Source organism: Balaenoptera borealis (assembly GCF_965194805.1).
Source record: "Balaenoptera borealis genome assembly, chromosome: 13".
Classification (NCBI taxonomy): Eukaryota; Metazoa; Chordata; class Mammalia; order Artiodactyla; family Balaenopteridae; genus Balaenoptera; species Balaenoptera borealis.
Genome location: NC_138870.1, coordinates 17,995,450 through 18,017,359, shown reverse-complemented (window position 1 = coordinate 18,017,359; position 21,910 = coordinate 17,995,450). Strand labels below are relative to the sequence as shown.

Here is a 21,910-nt window from a genome sequence, read left to right as displayed (position 1 = left end):
GTTCCCTTCTTCCTCTTTTCTTCTTCTGGGATATCCATTATCTTAATATTTCCCTTCATAAAAGAGTCAGATAGTTCTCAAAGAATTTCCTCATTTTAGATCTTAATTCTTTCTCCTCTTTTACCTGTATCATTTCTAGATTTCTACCTTTGAGCTTACTAATTCTCTCTTCCATATAGTCTGCTCTATTTTCAATGCTTACTAATGCATTCCTTATCTGGTTTATTGAGTTTTTCACCTCCAGAATTTCTCTCTCTTTTTTTTTAGAGTTTCAATATTTTTGGTAAAGTATTCCTTCCATTCATTAATTTTATTCCTGAGCCTATTGAACTGCCTTTCTGAGTTTTCTTGTAGCTCACTGAGTTTCTTCATGACAGCTATTTTGAATTCACTATCAGTCAGATCACAATACTCCATGACTTTAAGTTTGGTTTCTGGAGAATTGTTACCTTTTTGTGGTTCAGTGTAACTGTGGTTCTTCATGGTGCTTAATGAGTTTTCCTCTGTGATCACATTTGAAACAGAGAACAACTTTCTTCTTTAGGTAAACCTTTTTTTTTTTTTTTTAATAAAAAACTTGATTCTAATGATTTAACAGGTTAGAAATTAGAGGACTTTCTTTTGTTTTTCAGTAGGTGACAGTATAGCACAAGTTTTGGTTACTCTTACCTGAGGTGCCTCTGGTATATTTGAGAATGAGCATTTTCCACCCTCCAACACCTCTGTCAGAGGTGTAGCCTGGTACTTTCACTGTCACTGCTTGTGACTCTGGGGTTGTTGGTGCCTTGCTGCTGCCAGTGTCACCACCTGGGTCACTGGAATGGCGATGCCTCCACGTTCCAAGATCTCATGAGTCACAGGCTCCTCCACCACAGAGGGAGGGAAAGGGTGGCTTGGAAGCCAGGTGCCTCTGCTGTATCCAGATTTGTCAGATTCATGGGTGCACCTGCTGTGGTTGGGAGGTGTGTCCCAGAGTTATGGGCACCTCCCAGACTAGAGGAAAGCATCGCAGGTTCTGTTGCCACTGCTGTCCTATTTCCTATGGCTGTGGGCACGGCTATGCCTGGGAGGCTGGAGCTGTATGTACTGCCTCCCCTGATGCTGTTAGGTTCTCTGAGACAGCAGGCTGGGCAGCCATGAATGGGGATCTGGGATCATAGGAGCCGCCTCTGTTGTGCCCCAATTCCACCTCCTCTGTGTATTCCAGTCCACTCAACTTTGGATGTACAGATGTGTGGAATTCTCTGGAGTCCTGGTGTGTTGGGCAGAGTCACCTTTGTTAGGCTGTGGATGTTTTACTGGTTGTAGATTGAAGGGGACAGAAAAAGGGAGAATCTCACTTTACCATGATTCTGATGTCACCCACTAATTAGTCTTAATTTCAGAATATTTGTAATCTAAAATTACTGTGCTATTTGCATTCCTGAGATAAATTGATTGTTTTCTTCTCATCTTTAAATTGTAAAATTGCTTACAAGAATTCCTAGCTAGAATGCTTTGTGAATGTCATTACTATTAGATCTCAACTTCCATAAGGTTTAGTTTAATTTTGAAATGAAGGTAAGTATTATAGAGTTACTATACTACTTCCAAACAAGATTGGAATACAATTTATTGTATGTTTCAGAAAAACTAGGTTATAGATACATTGTACCTCTTTTTTTTAAACCTGGCTTTATTTCATACCTGGATTTCATATCTCATATTTTTCCCCTTCTTTCTTCTGATACCTCCCACCCACTGCACTGTTTTCTTCTTAGCAAAAGTAGAAAATTATTCATGGATTATCTGGTGTGCATGTGATGCAAGAAAAAATAATGTATTTTGCAATCAGAAGGTCTAGATCCAGTTGTCTTTTTCTTAACTTACTAACCTAACAAAGATGAAAAAGTTACACAATTCACTGAACTTCAGGTTCCTAATCCATTACAAGATAATATATAAATAGTTACCTTATTTATTTAATAGGGTCACTGTAAAGTTCAAAGGAAATCATGTTCATGAGTTCATGGATATGGTTTTGAATGTCTGTCAATGTACCAAACATGTTTGGAATTTGGAAGGCTACTATAGATTTATCCTCTCTTTTTCTTCTTATTAATGTAAGACTTGTTTCTGAAACTTTGCTCCATTTACACTCTTCAATTACTATATTGTTCTTTGCACTAGTGGAAGAACAGGAAGAGTGTTGAGTGCCAAAGCCCTTCCTACCACCTCTATAAGACATATCATAACTGAGTTAGAAGCAAGTATATTATAGAGTGAAAAAATTATAAAGCCCTTGTCTAATACCCAGCCCAAAGATTTAATTTTTATTAAATATTAACCTTATACCTTAAAAATATTTCCTTGTCTTTGTAAATCTACATCTCTTTTATTTAATTTTGCTTTATATACTTTTAATACATTGAGACAACCACTTTTTAAAAATTTTTGATATTTGATATCTTTCTTCTCTTTTCTATTATTTACTAATTACAGGCAATTATATTCCCTTAAAATTCACTGTGGGCAAATAAACATCTTATGGTTAATTCCTTTTGCATTTTTACAGAGTTTATCATTTTTATTTTCTGTTTATTTCCATGCATTTTTATTTGATTCATTTCAGCCAAATTCTGTGTATTCACTGACATAATCCCTAGCTTTTGGTGATATCCTGGTAGTTGCCTATGCGATTAGCTTTAGTGCTTACAAATTTTAAAGTGCTTTATAAAAAACTAACTTCTTTTGGCATAAAATGTTTCCTTAATCATTTAAATATATATGAATTCTGGGAGAAAAATGATAAATAGATAATTTAAGAATATCTATATGAATGTGCCACACCAATGCATATTATAATTAAATTATTAAAAGTCAAAGACAAAGAGAGAATTTTTTAAGAATCAAGAGGAAAGCAACTTTTCACATAGAAAAGAACCCCCAGAAGACTATCAGCAAGTTTTTCAGCAGAAACCTTGCAGACCAGGGGAAATGGGATGATATATTCAAAGTATTAGAAAAAAAAAAAAAAAAAAAAAACCCTACCAGCCAAGAATACTACATTGAGCAAAAGAAACCTTTGAAAGTGAAAGAGAGATAAAGACTTTCCCAGACAAACAAAAGCTGAGGGAGATCCTCAACACTAGACCTCCCTTACAAGAAACGCTAAAGGGAGTTCTCCAAGTTGAAATAAAAGAATACTAGACAGCAACATGATACCATAAGAAAGCATAAAACTTGTTGGCAAGGTATATATAGAGACAAATACAAAATACTGTATTACTATAATAGTAGTGGGTAAATCACTTATAATTCTAGCATAAAACTAAAAGACAAAAATTTTTTTAAATAACTACAAGAAAATATTTTAAAAGATAGATAAGTAGATGTAAGCTATGACAGCAATAACGTAAAATATGTGGAGGGGGAGAAGTTAAAATGTAGAGTTTTTATGTGCTATTGAATTTAAGTTGTTATCAGCTTTAAAAGACTGTTATGACTATAAATATTTTATATATGCCCCAAGGTAACTACACACAAAAAATTTACAAAATATACACAAAAGAAAAATAAAAAAGGAATCAAAACGTATCAGCACAAAAAAAAAAAAAAATTAACAAAACACAAGGGAAGGAAATAAGAGAGGAAAAGACAAAAGAACTACAAGGCTCTCAGAAAACAATTAACAGTGTGGCAATACTAAATCCTTTCTTATCAATAATTACTTCAAATATAAATGGTTCAAACCCCCCCCCCCAGTCAAAAACTATAAAGGGGCTGAATGTATGTTGTTTTTTAAAAAAATGTTTTTTCTGTGTTTATTGAGATCAACATGCGATTTTTATTCTTCCTTTGTTAATATGATGTATCACATTGATCGATTTGCAAATATTGAATCATCCTTGCATCCCTGGAATAAATACAACTGGATCATGGTGTTATGACCCTTTTTATATACTGTTGGATTCAGTTTGCTTATATTTTGTTTAGGATTTTTGCACCTATAATCATCAAAGATATTGACCAGTAATTTTCTTTTTTTGTAGTGTCTTCGGTTTTGGTATCAGAGTAATAGGGGCCTCATAGAATGAATCTGAGAGTGTTCCATTCCTTCAGTTTTTTGGAATAGTCTGAGAAGGATAGTTACTAAATCTTGTTTGTATGTTTGGTAAAATTCCCTGATGAAGCCATTCGGTTCTGGACTTTTGTTTGCTGGGAGTTTATTATTATTATTATTATTACAAACTCAATTTCACTACTACTGATTGGTCTGTTCAAATTGTCTATTTCTTCTTGATTCAGTCTTGGCAGGTTGTATGTTTCTAGTAATTTGTCCATTTTTTCTAAGTTATCCAATTCATTGGCATGTAACTATTCATAGTATTCTCTTATGATTTCTTGTATCTTTGTTGTATTGATTGTTATTTCTCCTCTTTTATTTCTGGTTTTGTTTATTTGGGTACTCCCTCTCTTCTTCTTGATGATCCTGGCTAAAGGTTTATCAATTTTATCTTTTCTACAAAAACAGCTCTTGGTTTCATTGATCTTTTCTATTGTTTTTTGATCCCCATTTTTCCTCCTTGATCTTTATTATTTCCTTCCTTCTGCTGACTTTGGGATTTGTTTGATTTTCTTTTTCTAATTTTTTTAGATGATAGGTTAGGTTGCTTATTTGAGATCTTCCTTGTTTCTTAAGGAAAGCCTGTATTGCTGTGAACTTCCCTCTTGGAACTGCTTTTGCTATCAATACATTCCATAGATTTGGGAGTGTTGTGTTTCCATTTTCATTTGTCTTGAGGTATTTTCTGATTTCCTCTTTGATTTCTTCATTGATCCATTGGTTTTATAGTAGCATGTTATTTAGTTTCCACATGTTTGTTCCTTTCCCATTTTTCTTTCTGTAATTGATTTCTAGTTTCATACCATTATGGTCAGAAGAAAGGCTTCATATAATTTCTGTCCTCTTAAATTTGTTCAGAATTATTTTGTGTCCTAGCATGTGATCTATTCTGGAGAACATTCTATGTGCACTTGAAAAGAATGTGAATCCTGTTGTTTTGAGATGTAATGTCCTATAAATATCTATAAAGTCTAACTGGTCTATAGTGTCATTTAAGACCACTGTTGCCTTATTGATTTTATGTCTGAATGATCTGTTCATTGATGTAAGTGGGGTGTTAAAATCCCCTATTACTATTGTATTATTGCCAATTTCTACCTTTATGTCTGTTAATATTTGCTTTATATATTTAGATGTTCCTGAATTGAGTGCATATATGTTAATGAGTATAAAATCCTCTTCTTGTATTGATCCCTTTATCATTACATAATGCCCTTGTTTGCCTTTGTTATAGTCTTTCTTTTAAAGTCTATTTTGTATTGCTACCCCTGCTTTCTTGTTGTTTTTGTTTGCATGAAATATCTTTTTCCTTCCCCTCACTTTTCAGTCTGTGTGTGTCTTTAGCTTTGAAGTGAGTTGCTTGTAAGCAGCATATAGAAGGGTCTTTTTTTTTTTTCATCCAGTAAGCCACCCTATGTCTTTTGATTGGAACATTTAGTTCATGAACATTTAAAGTAATTATTGATAGGTATGTACTTATTGCCACTTTATTACTTGTTTTCCAGTTGTTTTTGTAGTTCTTCTCTATACATTTTTTCTTCTTTTTGTTTCTTCCCTTGCAGTTTAATTTGAAATCCATTCATGATAAAAACTCTCATTAAAATGGGTATAAAGGGACCATATCTCAACATAATAAAGTCCATCTATGACAAACCCACAGTTAACATCATACTTAATGGTGAAAAGGTGAAAGCTTTTCCTCTAAATTCGGGAGAAGGACAAGGATGCCTACTCTTGCCACTTCTATTTAACATAGTATTGGAAGTCCTAGCCACAGCAATTAGACAAGAAAAAGAAACCAAAGCCATCCAAATTGGAAGGGAAAATTAAAACTGTCACTATTTGCATGATTCTTTATATAGAAAACCCTAAAGCCTTCACCCAAAAACTGTTAGAACTAATAAATGAATTCAGCAAAGTGTCAGGATACAAGATTAACATACAGAAATCTGTTGTTTTTCTATATCTAATAACGAACTATCAGAAAGAGAAAGTTTAAAAAATTCCATCAAAAAGAATAAAATACCCAAGAATAAACTTAACCAAGGAGGTGAAACAACTATACTTTGAAAACTTTAAAACACTGATAAAATTGAAGATGATACAAAGAAATGAAAAGATATCTTGTGCTCTTGGATTAGAAGAACTGATATTCTTAAAATTTCCATACTACCCAAAGAATCTGCAGATTTAATGTAATCTTTATCAAAATACCCATGACACTTTTATAGAACTAGAACAGGTAATCCTAAAATTCATATGGAACCACAAAAGACCCTGATTTGCCAAAGCAATCTAGAGAAAAAAGAACAAAGCTGAAGGTTTCACTCTCCCAGATTTTAGACAATACTACAAAGCTACAGTAACCAAAACAACCTGGTTCTGGCACAAAAACAGACATATATATCAATGAAACAGAATGGAGAGTCCAGAAATAAACCCACACATCTATGGTCAATTAATCTTCAACAAAGGAGGTAAGAATACACAATAGAGGAAAGACAGTCTCTTTAACAAGTGGTGCTGGGAAAAATGTACAGTTACGTGCAAAACAATGAGATGAGAACACTTCCTCACACCATACACAAAAAAAATTAAAATGGATTAAAGAGCTGAGTGTAAGACTTGAAACCATAAAACACCCAGAAGAGAACATAGGCAGAACACTGTTTGACAATTATAAATTGTAGCAACATTTTTTTGTTTGTTTCTGTCTCCTAAGGCAAAAAAATTAAAGCAAAAATAAACAAATGAGCCCTAATTAAACTTAAATGTTTCTGTACATAAAGGAAACCATGGATTAAAAGAAAAAGACAACCTTTGTAGTTGGAGTTAATATTTGCAAATAATATGACTGGCAAGGGGTTAATATCCAAAATATATAAACAGCCCATGCAACTCAATATAGAAAATAATTAAATAATTGGCAGAAGACCTGTATAGACATTTTTCTAAAGAAGACATACAGATGGCCAACAGACACATGAAAAGATACTTAACATCACTAACTATTAGATAAATGCAAATCCAAACAACAATGAGATATCACCTCACACCTGTCAGAATGGCCATCATCAAAAGGTCTACAAGTAATAAATGTCAATGAAGATGTGGAGAAAAGGGAACACTGTACACTGTCAGTGGGAATGTAAATTGGTGCAGCCACTTGCAGTATGGAGGTTCCTCAAAAACTAAACAGTATGGAGGTTCCTCAAAAAACTAAAAATAGAACTAACATATGATCCAGCAATTCCACTCCTGAGTACATATCTGGAAACCTCAAAAACACTAATTCGAAAAGATATATACACCCAATGTTCATAGTAGTGCTATTTACAATAGCCAAGATATTGAAGCCACCCAAGAGTCCATCAACAGATGAACAGATAAAGAAGATGTAGTGGGTATACACACACACACATACGAATATTACTCAGCCATAAAACAGAGTGAAAATCTGCCATTTAGAGCAATGTGGATGGACCTAGAAAATACGCTTAGTGAAACAAGTCAGATAGAGAAAGACAAATACCATATGATATCACTTATATGTGGAATCTAAAAAATAATACAAACAAATGTATATAGCAAAACAGAAACAGACTTACAGATACAGAAAACAAATTAGTGGTTACCAGTAGGGAGGGGGAAAGGAGGAGAGGCACATTAGGGGTATGGGATTAAGAGATACAAACTGCTATGCATAAAATAGATAGGCACCAAAGATATAAGGTATAACGCAGAGAATTACGGCTATTATCTTGTAATAAGTTCTAGTATAGTATAATCTGTAAAACTACTGAGTCTCAGATATATAGAGACTATATACCTAAAACTAATATAGTATTGTAAGTCAACTATACTTCAATTAAAAAAATAAAAATTGAAAAGAAACAAGACTCAACTATGACTTATGTATAAGAAACTCACTTTAGATCTAAAGACACACAAAGACTGAAAGTGAAGTGATGGGAAAAGATATTCCACTCAATTGGTAACCAAAAGAGAGCAGGGGTGGTTGTATTTATATCAAACAAAATAGACTTTAAGTAAAAAATGTCACAAGAAACAAAAAGGACATTATATAATGATAAAAGGGTCCATTGACCAGGAAGATTTAATAAGTATCTCTATCCCTATCTGTCTATGTATCTATCTACCTATCTTTCTATCCCCAACATTAGAGTACCTAAATATATAAAGCAAACATTGACACAACAGAAGGGAGAAATAAAGAGCAATACCATAATAGTGGAAGATTTTAATACCTTATTTTAAATAGTGGATAGAAATAATAAGGAAATGGATAACTCAAACACCACTATAGACCAAATTGACCTAAAAGACATGCAAAAAACGTTCCACCCAATGACAGTGAAATACACATTCTTTTTAAATGTACACATACCTTTCTCCAAGATATATCACGTGTTAGGCCACAAAATAAGTTTTAACAAATCTAAGAAGATTGATATCATCCCAAGTATCTTTTCTACCCACAATGGAATGAAACTAGAAATCAATAGCAGAAGAAAAACTGGAGAATTCACAAATATGTAAAAATTAGGCAACACCCTTTTGAATAACAATAGGTCCAAGAACTCAAAAAGGAATTTAGAAAATATCTCAAGACAAACAAAAATGAAATCACAAAATACCAAAACATATGGGATGTACAAATACAGTATTAAGAAGGAATTCCATAGTGATAAACAGCTACATAAAAAAAGAAGAACGATCTCAAATCAGCCACCCAACTTTACATCTCAATGTGCTGGACAGTGATTTCATTCTCACATGTACAGCAAGATGAATACAATCTGGCCAAAACAAGTAAGATTGCCTGCATGGTCCCTTGCAGCATATGTGGAGAAGTTTCGAGTTAACAAGCTGGCAGTGTGTATAAAGTATGTTAATTGCTGCCCAATAATAAAGACCAGAGAAGCAATAAAAATAGTAGTAGCTAGCATTTATTGAGCACTTACTATATACCAGACATTGTTCTCGTGTTTTACTTCTGTTAGTGGATTTATTCCTTACCATAATTCTATCAGCCAGATGCTATTATTTCCCTTTCACAGATGAAAAAACTTAGATACAAAGAGGGCAAATGACTTCCTCTAGGAAAAATATATATTTACAGGTTTTGGAGATTAGGACCTGGACATCTTTGCATGCCATTACTCTGCCTACCTATGAATATATTAGGTAGCATGGCAAGGGGGTCTTAAGGTTGCAAATGGAGTTAAGACTGCTAATCAGATGACCTTGAAGAGGTTATCCTATATTATCCTGGTTAACTCAATGTAATCCTAAGGGTCCTTTAAATGTGGAAAAGGGAGCAGAAAAGTCAATGTCAATGACCATCACTGACCATCACTAGCTTTGAATATGGAAGAGAATTATTAGTCAAGAACTTAGGGCAATTTCCAGAAGTTGGAAAAGGCAAGGAAATGAATTGTCTTTTAGAGTCTCCAGAAAGGACACAGCTCAGCCAAGGTCTTGATTTTAGCTCACTGAGACCTATTTCAGACTTCTCAACTTCAGAATTGTATGATTATTACAGGACTGTGATAAATTTGTTTTGTTTTATTTTATTAAAGACATACATACACATACACACCTATACATATGTGTGCATTTGAATGTCAGTGTCAGGAGGTGATAAATGCTATGAAGAAAAATAAAATTTGGTTCAAGAGTTATGGATAGGAAATGCTATTTTATATGGGGTGGTCAGGGATGAGGTAATGTTTAAATAGAGATTTGAATGAGATGAAAGAGCGAGATATCTGGGAGTCAAACATTTCAGATGAGGAAAGAGCAAGTGCAAGCTTCTCCAAGTCAGAAGTGCACTTCACATCTTGAGAAACAGCAAAAAGTCTAATAGGCCAGAAGAAGGTTAGCCAGAGGAAAACTGTGGGGTAGGGATACTGTTGGTGGTTACAAATGGGATGGTTATCCTAATGATTTCCAGAAGGGGAGTAGGAGTGAAGGTAGAATGGGAGACCTTTTACTTTTGCCCTATTATTTATGTTTTTTGATAATGATGCACTACTTTTGTGTTTTTAAAGAATTTTCATTACAATGCAGTGGTACAAGAAATCTGAAGCACAGAAATGACAAGTGTAAAGATGAACAATGTACTGGCAGGGTTTATATAACCTACTTGATTCAGTTCAAAAATTGAGGGAAAGGGGTAAGAAATAATCAAACTACACTGTTGCTATTCTAAATTATTATCTATTTGCACTTTTACACATTTTTACCTGCTGAGTCTGTATACCCACATCAGTAACAACGTGTATTTGTGTGTGTGCAGGCAAATATGCTTGCTTGAAACTCAATTATTCAGTATAAAGGGGAATTCTTAGAAGTACAGCATGAGGAAGATAGCCCACTTACAAATCTGTGCTTACCAGAACATCTTGAGGGTACTAATATTATGGAAACCCACAGGTACCTTAGCAACATGGAGTACAATTGAGCTCATGGGACTTGCAATCAGACTGCTTAATTTCAGACCTTGGCTCTACCACTTTCCAGCCTAGGGACCTAGAGAAAGTCATTCACCCTCTAAGTTTTTTTTTCATGTGTAAAAGGGAGATAATAGCATATGGCTGACTGAATTGTGGTAAGGAATAAATCCATTAGTAGAACTAAAATACTAGAGCAGTGTCTTGCATTTAGTAAGTGCTCAATATACTATTACTGTTATTGCTTCTCTGTTCTTTATTATTGGGCTGCAATTAACATACTTTATACACACTGACAACTTGCTAACTCGAAGATTTTCTCCAAATATGCTGCAAGTGACTACCCGGGCAATTTTATTTGCTTCAGCTAGTTTGTTGTCACCTTGAATGCATGTGCAAATGAATCACTGTAACCCTCCATGTTTAAAAGCGAAATAAACCAACACAACCTACTACCCCTAGGCAATCGCATGTGGTCCAGTTGCATTAGCCAGTTCTTTCTCCTGGTGACTGCTTTTCTGTTTAAATATTACTTAAATATTTCATCAGAACTGATTTTACCAATAATCTCTGAAAAACAAACAGACTTCATGTTCCCTGGACAAAGTTAAAACAGACTTTATATAACATGATTGCAATTGAATCTGATCTCTGGTCTTTATTCAGCTAGATAAGACTATAACTTTGAGGAAAACATTTTAAATATTGATCAAAGTCAGCCCTGATTGATTTTTTAATTTCCTCTAGTCTTCTCTATGGGGGTTTAAAGGCTTTGATTTAGTTTTAAGAGTTTTCCATTTACAACCTAGATGACTTCACACAAACTTCTCAACTTCCTTGAGTCTTGGTTTCCTTGACTCTGTGCTCAAGGATTGCTTTCTCCTGTCCGTGAAAATCGCAATACAGTCTATATCATTCAGTGTCTCACCATTTTGTGACAAAAGCAAGAGACAGGATTATCACTTTTACCCACTTGCATATGGAAAAATTAAATGACTTTCCTAAGTCATCAACTAGGTCTTTGGGCCAGGTCTTTTAGTTCCCTTCAGACTATATTATTTAAGTTAATAGAATAACAAATGCTGTTCTTTAAAAAAAAAAAATTAAATAGGTCAAGACCACAAAGTGATTCACAAGACTGATAAATCTTCTCTGTTTATAGGTCAAATGTAAGAATATTTTTTTTTTACATACTATCCATTACACAGAGACTGCTTTTATTTTAGTCACATTTATAAGTATCTTTTTGTCCATCAAGAATCAAAGAGAAGATATCAAAATCTTTCTAAATTTTCAACATTAATAAATTCTTAACTAGAAATGTCACCAAAGACCTTTTTTTCAGATTTAAAGATTGATTTATATTAAGATGTATATCATTGTGTTAATATTTTAATGTATGCTTCAGTCGAAAACTCTAATTTGAAATATAATGTTCTTTTAAAAAGCTGGCTGCTTTTTCTTTAAATCAAAATTCTCCCTTTACTTATTTTAGTTTGAAAACATGAAACGCATTCCACCTTGAATCCATTGCAGTAGTTTCTAGTTTTCCTTTTCTCAGAATGTTGTGCCTCTGCTGTCTTACTCAAATGTTGATTTTGGTCCATCATTGAACTGCAGATATCATGTGAATGTTTTCAATTTTTGTCGATGTTTCGTTCAAAATGATCACCTTTTTGGGGAGGAAAGGTATAATTTATTTCACTTTAACAATTCAGAAATGAGAAAATCCTCAAGGTCAACATCAATCAATCAATAATTCCACTAATATTCATTCAGGACCTACCATGTCCTGAGCACTGGGACACAAAAGGAAACACACACTCACACACACACTCACAGACACACACACACACTCACACATATACAAATTTCTAGCTTTAGCGAGATTGTAATTTAGGAAGATAAATTTATGGAGGGGAACTTGAAACAACAAATAAATAAGGTAATATAGAATCACACACTAGATTAGATTAAATAAATTATTAAAAATTACCTATTAGAAATAAAATTTTGTTATATTTTCTGTATATCTACATTATAAGATTTAGGAAGGCAAATAAGTGTTTAATTCATCTTTCTGGTTTTACAAAATGCCAAACAGTACCTTGCATATAGTAGATAGTCAAAATGAATAGAAAAATAATGTAATTAATTATAATTAGAGTGGCCTAAAAAGGTTTCAGAGAGAAAATATTAATACCTCTGGAACCGGGCTCAAAAAGCAGAGAAAGTTTGGATTTGTTAAAAAGAGCTTAGTGTACTCTGAGTAACTGGTAGAGGGACTGTGGCCGTGCTTGAACTTACCATCACCATGATTCCACTTTATTTTAATTTTGTTTATTTATTTTTGAAGAGAGAGTATATTTGAAGTTGAAAGCACAAAACATCAAAAATGACATATAGGAAAACCTCTTCCTCTAACCCTCATCCAGTTTCTCTTTCTGAGGAAGAGTATTATTAGCTTTCAATGAATCTTCTCCAGAAATATGATATGCATTTTTAATTAAATACACAATATTTTCCTTTTTTAACACAAATAGCAGCATACCATTACTACAGTTATCTGCCTTTTTGCTCTGCTTTATATACTTAACTTTATATTAATATGGCTTACTCAGTTTTCTTATGGTTGTAGGGTATTCCATTGTCTATAGTTTATCTACCTAGTTTTATGGTTAGGTAGGATCTAATTATTTCATATTAGAAAAATTTCTTAGTATGTCTTTTGATTTATGTGTGATCATTTCTGTAGGATAAAATTCCTACAAGTGGAGTTTTGAGGTCAAATGTAAGAGGGATTAAAATTTTGAGAGTTATTAAGCCCCTGTCTTAAAGACTAGTAAAATGAATCAACTTATTTCTTAGATTTGCTCTTTTTTGTAGAATAGTGTGTTCTTCACTGAGGTTTAGAAAATGTATTCTTATTTATTCATATGTGCATAATACATATTTATGTAGCAAAAATACCTATTTATGTATAGAAACAAGCATAAGCATAGCTATATGATTACTAATAGGGCACTAATTATACAGTATATTTAATACATGTTCTATATACAGTTGATTGTCATTATTTGCAGTAGTTGTGTTCTATAACGTTCTTGCAAATGCTGAATTAGCAATTACTAAACATTGCTCCTAGGGGAAATACAGGGTTTGGTTCCTGTTTATCTGTGGTCACAACATTTTTGTCAACCAATCAATACATAACCTTGTTTTATGTCTCCTTCCTGTTAGACACCTTATTTAATTTGTATTATTGATCACAAACATTGAATCTGTGGACAATAGCACTTTGCAGCTCAAGCCTGAAGGAAGCTTATGTAATTCATGTATCTTTTCCATCAGGCACATCACAGCTTTCTTGAACTTAGGAACACTAGACAGCACTTCAGCATTATGCTTGAGAGTCATTTTAATAGCAAAAGCACACAAATGCAAAAAATGGCTCTAAGTAGACTGTGAAAAGGTCACTTGTTTATATTACGAGAGCAAAAACAAGAAAGCAGAGCCATATCTTATATCTTGTCCAACCTCAGCTGGGAACATTCATGTGGGAGAACTCAAATTTTTTACCACTCTGCAGGTATGTGAATGACCATGAAAGAGCAGCAGTATTGATTTGAGGGTTACAAATCCATTTTAGTGAGTAGGAAAATTCACAAATACAGAATCCACAAATGATGAGGATCAACTGTATATTCTATTCATTAATTCATGCAACAAGAATTTATATATAAAGTCCATCAATATACATAATGCATATTAAATGGCTAATGTACAAATACAGAAATGATAAATATCTGAAGATATTATCACTTGTGTGTATATGAATGTATATAAACATACACATGAATGCAGAAACCCACACCCATGTACATGTAAGTGAATCCTAGTTATTCTATACTTCTGGCACGTGGTCCATATATACCCGGACCTGTTCAGTTACTGAGTGAAGTGGAGTGAGGAGGGAATCAGTAGTTTGGTCCCAAAGTCACAGGCAGCCTTTTGATAAATTTTATGTCATTTTTACATGAACACCTCTTTCTGTATCTTTGTTCAGGACTTAAATGTTAGGAAATCATTTTTACCACTTAATCCTCTGAATTATTTGAAAGGTGGATACCTTTCACCCCTTAGCTTTAGTTTTTTGTTTGTTTGGTTGGTTTGGCTACTCAACAGACATTCCTGAATGCTATGATCTCACCACTCCTATCTGTGTTGATTGCAATTGATGAAATTATTGTCCTGTCTCCCAGTCTTCTCCCTTTCCTATGCATATCACATCCATCCTTAGAATCTTTCAGAGGTCTCTTGTACCACACAAAATAAAACTCACATATAGTATTTGATATTCTTCCCAAACTAAAACCAGCCTTTGTTTTTAGTCTCAATACACCCATAAACATTTTCCACCCTATGGAACCACTGTCCCCAGAAGAAAGGTCTCTGCCCACCTGTATGTTTCTTCTTAACCTGTAATGTTCTTCATCTCTTGTTTGTAATTCTGCCCCAACTCACCCCTCTTAGATATTTTCCCGTTGTTACTCCCAGTTGAAATAACCTTTCCCACACTGCTGCTGCATTGGACAATATCCCTTGTAATGTAGTCATTCCTTTTCCCTGTATTTCTACTACTTTCCCAAACAGACTGCTAGACCACACCTCTCTCCTACATATTGGGGAAAAGTATCCAGATAAAAAGTTGGAAATGTAGGCACTTTTACCTTATTGCTGAAAAAGATTAAATTATAACAAATCACTACATAGTAATTAAAAGGTTGAAATATCATTTCAGGGTTGACTCTAAACACCATATTTTCCACATCACCATGGCATTTTAAGCCTGACTTGAAGACATTTAACAATTTTTTCTCTGGACATATTTTTTTTCTCAGAGTTCTAAACAGCTAACATGTAAATGAATTTTGGGGATGCAATAAGTTTATAACATAAACCACGATGCTCTGTAAGACAGGCATTCAGATGTAGTATTGCAACTCTTCCTTGAATAATAGTACAGTCCAGTTCTGCTCCCTTTTGATTGGCGTGGAGCAGAGGGAAGAATCTCACCAGCCTCTGCTTATCTGTGCAAGCTTTTTCTATTTGCGTGATCATAGAAAAGCAGTGCAATCCAAGTGACCCAGGTTCTACCATGTACAATACCTGTGGTACTAAGGAGGGAAAAAGGGAAAACAGTATTTACCAACTTCTTAAACCTTTTATGGGTCTGTAAATAATTTAATAATTTTTAATTAAATAATATTAATAATAATTATAAGGGTAGCCACCTTCCTGAGTTGGAGAAGGGAACTAATATTTTTGAGTCCTTAGTTTGTGCAAGAAACTGTGCTGAGCAGAATTTTTTTCTCATTTAATCAGAGATAAAATCATCTAGAAAACCTCTTCTTTTGACCTCCCCATGAGTTGAAACAAGGAAAATTGAGGTAAGTGGCTATGAGGCACATCCCATTTCTTGATGTTTGCCAACTAACTCTCCAACCCACATTATTTTTTCAGACTTGCAGTTCCACTTGAATAGAAAGTAATAGGAACGGGATTTCAGTCTTTATTTTTAAATTATAAATGTCTGATTTTCATTTTTAAAAACATCAACCTGAGGCTCTAGAGCTTCTAGAGCTACCTCTAGAAGGGATAGTTAATAAGTTTTAAAGGTTTAGAACATAAGGGTGTAGAAGACACATAACATAAAATATGTAATATTTATCATGTCCATCAAAACAATTTTTTCCCTTGAAATTTCTGGAAGTTTCTCACATATAGGAAACATTGAAATTCGAGAATCTCAAAGGTTCTTACCTGGACTTAGGATCCTACAGCAATGGCCACAGGTCCATCCCTTTATCTGTTGTTATAGTCTCTTGTTAAATAGTTAGCTGGTTACTTTTTTTTAACAGTCCAATGATGATTAACTACCTTCTTAGGTCATTGTCCCAGGCAAATAGAAGAAAATTAACTACTTATCCTAAGAATCTCCTCTGCATGCTGTAGTTTAAAGATTATGTTAATAATTTCTCAGAATTTACAAATTACTTGTATGTAAAAGTTCAAAAATTAAGCTTTACTTCTGAGAATAATTTACATTTGCTTACTCAATTAAGTTGTTTGCATATTTTTCTTTAAAAATACAAATACAACAGATTATCCAAAGTGATAAAACAATTCCACATAGAAAAGACTGCAAGGCAATTTTTAAAATTTGTCTACACAAGGACCTACTGTATAGTACAGGAAACTCTGCTCAATGTTATGTGGCAGCCTGGTTGGGAGGGGAGTCTGGGGGAGAATGGATACATGTATATGTGTGGCTGAGTGGCTTTGCTATGCTCCTGAAACGGTTACAACGTGGTTAATTGATATACTCCAATATAACATAAAAAGTTTAAAAATAAATAAATAAAATAAAAAATAAAAATGGGGAAAAAATTTAAAAAATAAAAATCTGTCTACAGGTTCCTTTAGCATTCAAAAAAGTCAAATATACTCTTTTGTTTGATATTTGGGTGCAATTCTTTTTTTTTTTTTTTTTTTTTTTAAACATCTTTATTGAAGTATAATTGCCTTACAATGGTGTGTTAGCTTCTGCTTTATAACAAAGTGAATCAGTTATACATATACAATATGTTCCCATTTCTCTTCCCTCTTGCATCTCCCTCCCTCCCACCCTCTCCATCCCACCCCTCTAGGTGGTCACAAAGCACCGAGCTGATCTTCCTGTGCTATGCGGCTGCTTCCCACTAGCTATCTATTTTACATTTGGTAGTGTATATATGTCCATGACACTCTCTTACCCTGTCACATCTCACCCCACCCCCTCCCCATATCCTCAAGTCCATTCTCTAGTAGGTCTGTGTCTTTATTCCCGTCTTGCCACTAGGTTCTTCATGGCCTTTTTTTTTTTTTTTCCTTAGATTCCGTATATATGTGTTAGCATACTGTATTTGTTTTTCTCTTTCTGACTTACTTCACTCTGTATGACAGACTCTAACTCCATCCACCTCATTACAAATACCTCCATTTCATTTCTTTTTATGGCTGAGTAATATTCCATTGTATATATGTGCCACATCTTCTTTATCCATTCATCTGTTGATGGACATTTAGGTTGCTTCCATGTCCTGGCTATTGTAAATAGAGCTGCAATGAACATTGTGGTACATGACTCTTTTTGACCTATGGTTTTCTCAGGGTATATGCCCAGTAGTGGGATTGCTGGGTCGTATGGTAGTTCTATTTGTAGTTTTTTAAGGAACCTCCATACTGTTCTCCATAGTGGCTGTATCAATTTACATTCCCACCAACAGTGCAAGAGGGTTCCCTTTTCTCCACACCCTCTCCAGCATTTATTGTTTCTAGATTTTTTGATGATGGCCATTCTGACCGGTGTGAGATGATATCTCATTGTAGTTTTGATTTGCATTTCTCTAATGATTCATGATGTTGAGCATTCTTTCATGTGTCTGTAGGCCATCTGTATATCTTCTTTGGAGAAATGTCTATTTAGGTCTTCTGCCCATTTTTGGATTGGGTTGTTCGTTTTTTTGTTATTGAGCTGCATGAGCTGCTTGTAAGTCTTGGAGATTAATCCTTTGTCAGTTGCTTCATTTGCAAATATTTTCTCCCATTCTGATGGTTGTCTTTTGGTCTTGTTTATGGTTTCCTTTGCTGTGCAAAAGCTTTTAAGTTTCATTAGGTCCCATTTGTTTATTTGTGTTCTTATTTCCATTTCTCTGGGAGCTGGGTCAAAAAGAATTTTGCTGTGATGTATGTCATAGAGTGTTCTGTCTATGTTTTCCTCTAAGAGTTTGATAGTGTCTGCCCTTACACTTAGGTCTTTAATCCATTTTGAGTTTATTTTTGTGCATGGTGTCAGGGAGTGTTCTAATTTCATACTTTTACATGTACCTGTCCAATTTTCCCAGCACCACTTATTGAAGAGGCTGTCTTTTCTCCACTGTATATGCTTGCCTCCTTTATCAAAGATAAGGTGACCATATGTGTGTGGGTTTATCTCTGGGCTTTCTATCCTGTTCCATTGATCTATATTTCTGTTTTTGTGCCAGTACCAAACTGTCTTGATTACTGAAGCTTTGTAATATAGTCTGAAGTCAGGGAGCATGATTCCCCCAGCTCCATTTTTCGTTCTCAAGATTGCTTTGGCTATTCGGGGTCTTTTGTGTTTCCATACAAATTGTGAAATTTTTTGTTCTAGCTCTGTGAAAAATGCCAGTGGTAGTTTGATAGGGATTGCATTGAATCTGTAGATTGCTTTGGGTAGTAGAGTCATTTTCACAATGTTGATTCTTCCAATCCAGGAACATGGTATATCTCTCCATCTATTTGTATCATCTTTAATTTCTTTCATCAGTGTCTTATAATTTTCTGCATACAGGTCTTTTGTCTCCTTAGGTAGGTTTATTCCTAGATATTTTATTCTTTTTGTTGCAATGGTAAACGGGAGTGTTTTCTTAATTTCACTTTCAGATTTTTCGTCATTAGTGTATAGAAATGCAAGAGATTTCTGTGCATTAATTTTGTATCCTGCTACTGTACCAAATTCATTGATTAGCTCTAGGAGTTTTCTGGTAGCATCTTTAGGATTCTCTATGTATAGTATCATGTCATCTGCAAATAGTGACAGCTTTACTTCTTCTTTTCCGATTTGGATTCCTTTTATTTCTTTGTCTTCTCTGATTGCTGTGGCTAACACTTCCAAAACTATGTTGAATAATAGTGGTGAGAGTGGGCAACCTTGTCTTGTTCCTGATCTTAGTGGAAATGGTTTCAGTTTTTCACCATTGAGGACAATGTTGGCTGTGGGTTTGTCATATATGGCCTTTATTATGTTGAGGAAAGTTCCCTCTATGCCTACTTTCTGCAGGGCTTTTATCATAAATGGGTGTTGAATTTTGTCGAAAGCTTTCTCTGCATCTATTGAGATGATCATATGGTTTTTCTCCTTCAATTTGTTAATATGGTGTATCACATTGATTGATTTGCGTATATTGAAGAATCCGTGCATTCCTGGGATAAACCCCACTTGATCATGGTGTATGATCCTTTTAATGTGCTGTTGGATTCTGTTTGCTAGTATTTTGTTGAGGATTTTTGCATCTATGTTCATCAGTGATATTGGCCTGTAGTTTTCTTTCTTTGTGACATCTTTGTCTGGTTTTGGTATCAGGGTGATGGTGGCCTCTTAGAATGAGTTTGGGAGTGTTCCTCCCTCTTTTATATTTTGGAAGAGTTTGAGAAGGATAGGTGTTAGCTCTTCTCTAAATGTGGGTGCAATTCTAATATGATGTGTCTGGATACCAGATGTCCCATATGGAATAGTAAAGTGCCAATTCATTACAAGACAGGTCTTCTAAGTGACAACACTTTTAAAGATGATGAAAGTCAAGACTACTTTACATAATAGATGTCTTATATCAAGGTATACAGAAAGTAGGTCACATTATTTCTTTCTATTCACTTGGTTTTTAGAGATGGGGAGAGCTTGACACAATTGAACATTTTCTTGGGGTTCTTGAAGTCTCATGCCCTCATTTGTTCATTCAGTAACTCAAACATTTTTGAATCCCTGCCATACCTCTCTACTTCAGATATTGGGCTCTGTTCTGGAGGTGTACTAATGCAAATAAAATTCATACTCTTCTTCTCTCACATGAATAATGTATATTATATATGTTTTATACATATATGTTATTTATTCATTATAGTTATATATAGTATATATACTATATATGTATGTAGAGAGAGATGTGTGTGTATATATATATACGGCTATTATATATAGATAGCAATGTGAATGTATATACATGTACATAGATATGCACATACACATATGAATATATATACGTACATACATATATAGCAATGTGAAGATGCATATGAAAACACAGTTACCCCTTATCACTCCTGCAGGACAATCCTTGATACAGCTGCCAACAATGTTTATTTAAGTCCTATATCTCATTTATTTGATAAATTGGTTCAATCCTTGGAAATGTTGGAATCATGGGAAGAATCAGAGACTGTGGAGGGGAAAGGTTAGGAAATAGTTAATTTCTCAATTAAAGGGAACTGAGGAATGAAGACCTGGGCCTGGGAAGATTAGGATCCAGTCATCTATAGCAGACTGGGGCCCACACTCAGGAGATTCTGATTCAGTTGACCAAAGATTATGATGTTTTAATAAGCACTTCAGTGAACTTTTATGTTATGCCAGATTTTGTGAACCACTGTAGCAGAGCTAGAGAACATTTTCAGTTAATTTTGTGAACTTCCTTTTCATTCAGAGTAGGGATATAGTCTAGGGGTTCCCATGCTATTGATTTTCTCTTTAAATTTCTGTTCTACCCAAGTCATATCACTTTGTTTTGAGACAGCTGTGTTGAAAGAATGAAGGTAAAACAGTACAAATTAGTAGGCCTTTTTTAATCCCTAAACTAAAGTTTTCTGTTGAAACTCTGGAGTGTTTCCAGAGGTCAAAGAGCATTTGCTCTTTTTCTTACGTGACTGTTTTAAGTACTTGAACTGTTCTTCTTGTGTGACTTGTGGAAGAATAAAAGTGGTCAGGAAAGACGTTGCAACAGCTCTTTCAAGATCAATATTATGCTAACATCCATGAGTCAATAGAATTGCAAAATTTGCTAAAAATAATCTTATTGGTATTTACTTCAGAGATAATCATACCAGTTCTGATGATATATCATGGTCTTTGAAATCTGATAGATTTTGATGCCAATTTGTCTCCGCTACTTGCTAGCAGTATGAACCTAAGTAGGTTATCTAAACTTTTCTGAACATGAATATCCGTATCTGTAAAGTAGGAAGACAATACTTGGGGTAAGGATTAAATAATGTATGCAAAGTGCTTTGCATAGTACCTGACAAGTTACAGATTTGATACCTAATAAGATTCATTGTATGACATTAGTGTATTATAAATACTCAAAGCAATTAATTCATATGAAATGAGTAAAAATAAAATCTCCATGACATGTACCCAGCAGTTTTTATTTCCAGAGTACTCAGAGGGGTCCGCAGGCATTCTTGAAGGGGGAGACTTCAGGCTCAAGGACAACCTGCTGCTGCTTCCTGCCATACTTCTCTTAGTAATGGTCAAGAGGCAGCCCCGTAACACAACATTGTAAATCAACTATACTCTGATAAAATTAACTTTAAAAAAAGAGGCAGCTCTGGGAGGCTGCAGACAACTCCTGGAAAGAACCTCACATCTTTCTACCCACTAGAGCCCTGGCATTGTCATGATTGATCTTATTGTGGCCATCATTTCTCT

The 21,910-nt window shown here is 34.3% G+C and overlaps 1 protein-coding gene across 1 annotated transcript in view; it reads right to left on the bottom strand.

Moving 5' to 3' along the window:
• Positions 1-17,097, bottom strand: part of LOC309609876 (solute carrier organic anion transporter family member 1B3-like) — a 70,876-nt gene extending 53,779 nt beyond the window's left edge. The window contains exons 1-2 of the mRNA XM_082351979.1: positions 16,405-17,097; positions 12,102-12,253 (exon numbers count right to left, since the gene is read on the bottom strand). Coding sequence (XP_082208105.1) covers positions 12,102-12,191 — 90 coding nt within the window. The 5' untranslated portion in view covers positions 12,192-12,253; positions 16,405-17,097. The remainder of the gene's footprint in view (positions 1-12,101; positions 12,254-16,404) is intronic.
• Between the last annotated feature and the right edge of the window lie 4,813 nt (positions 17,098-21,910).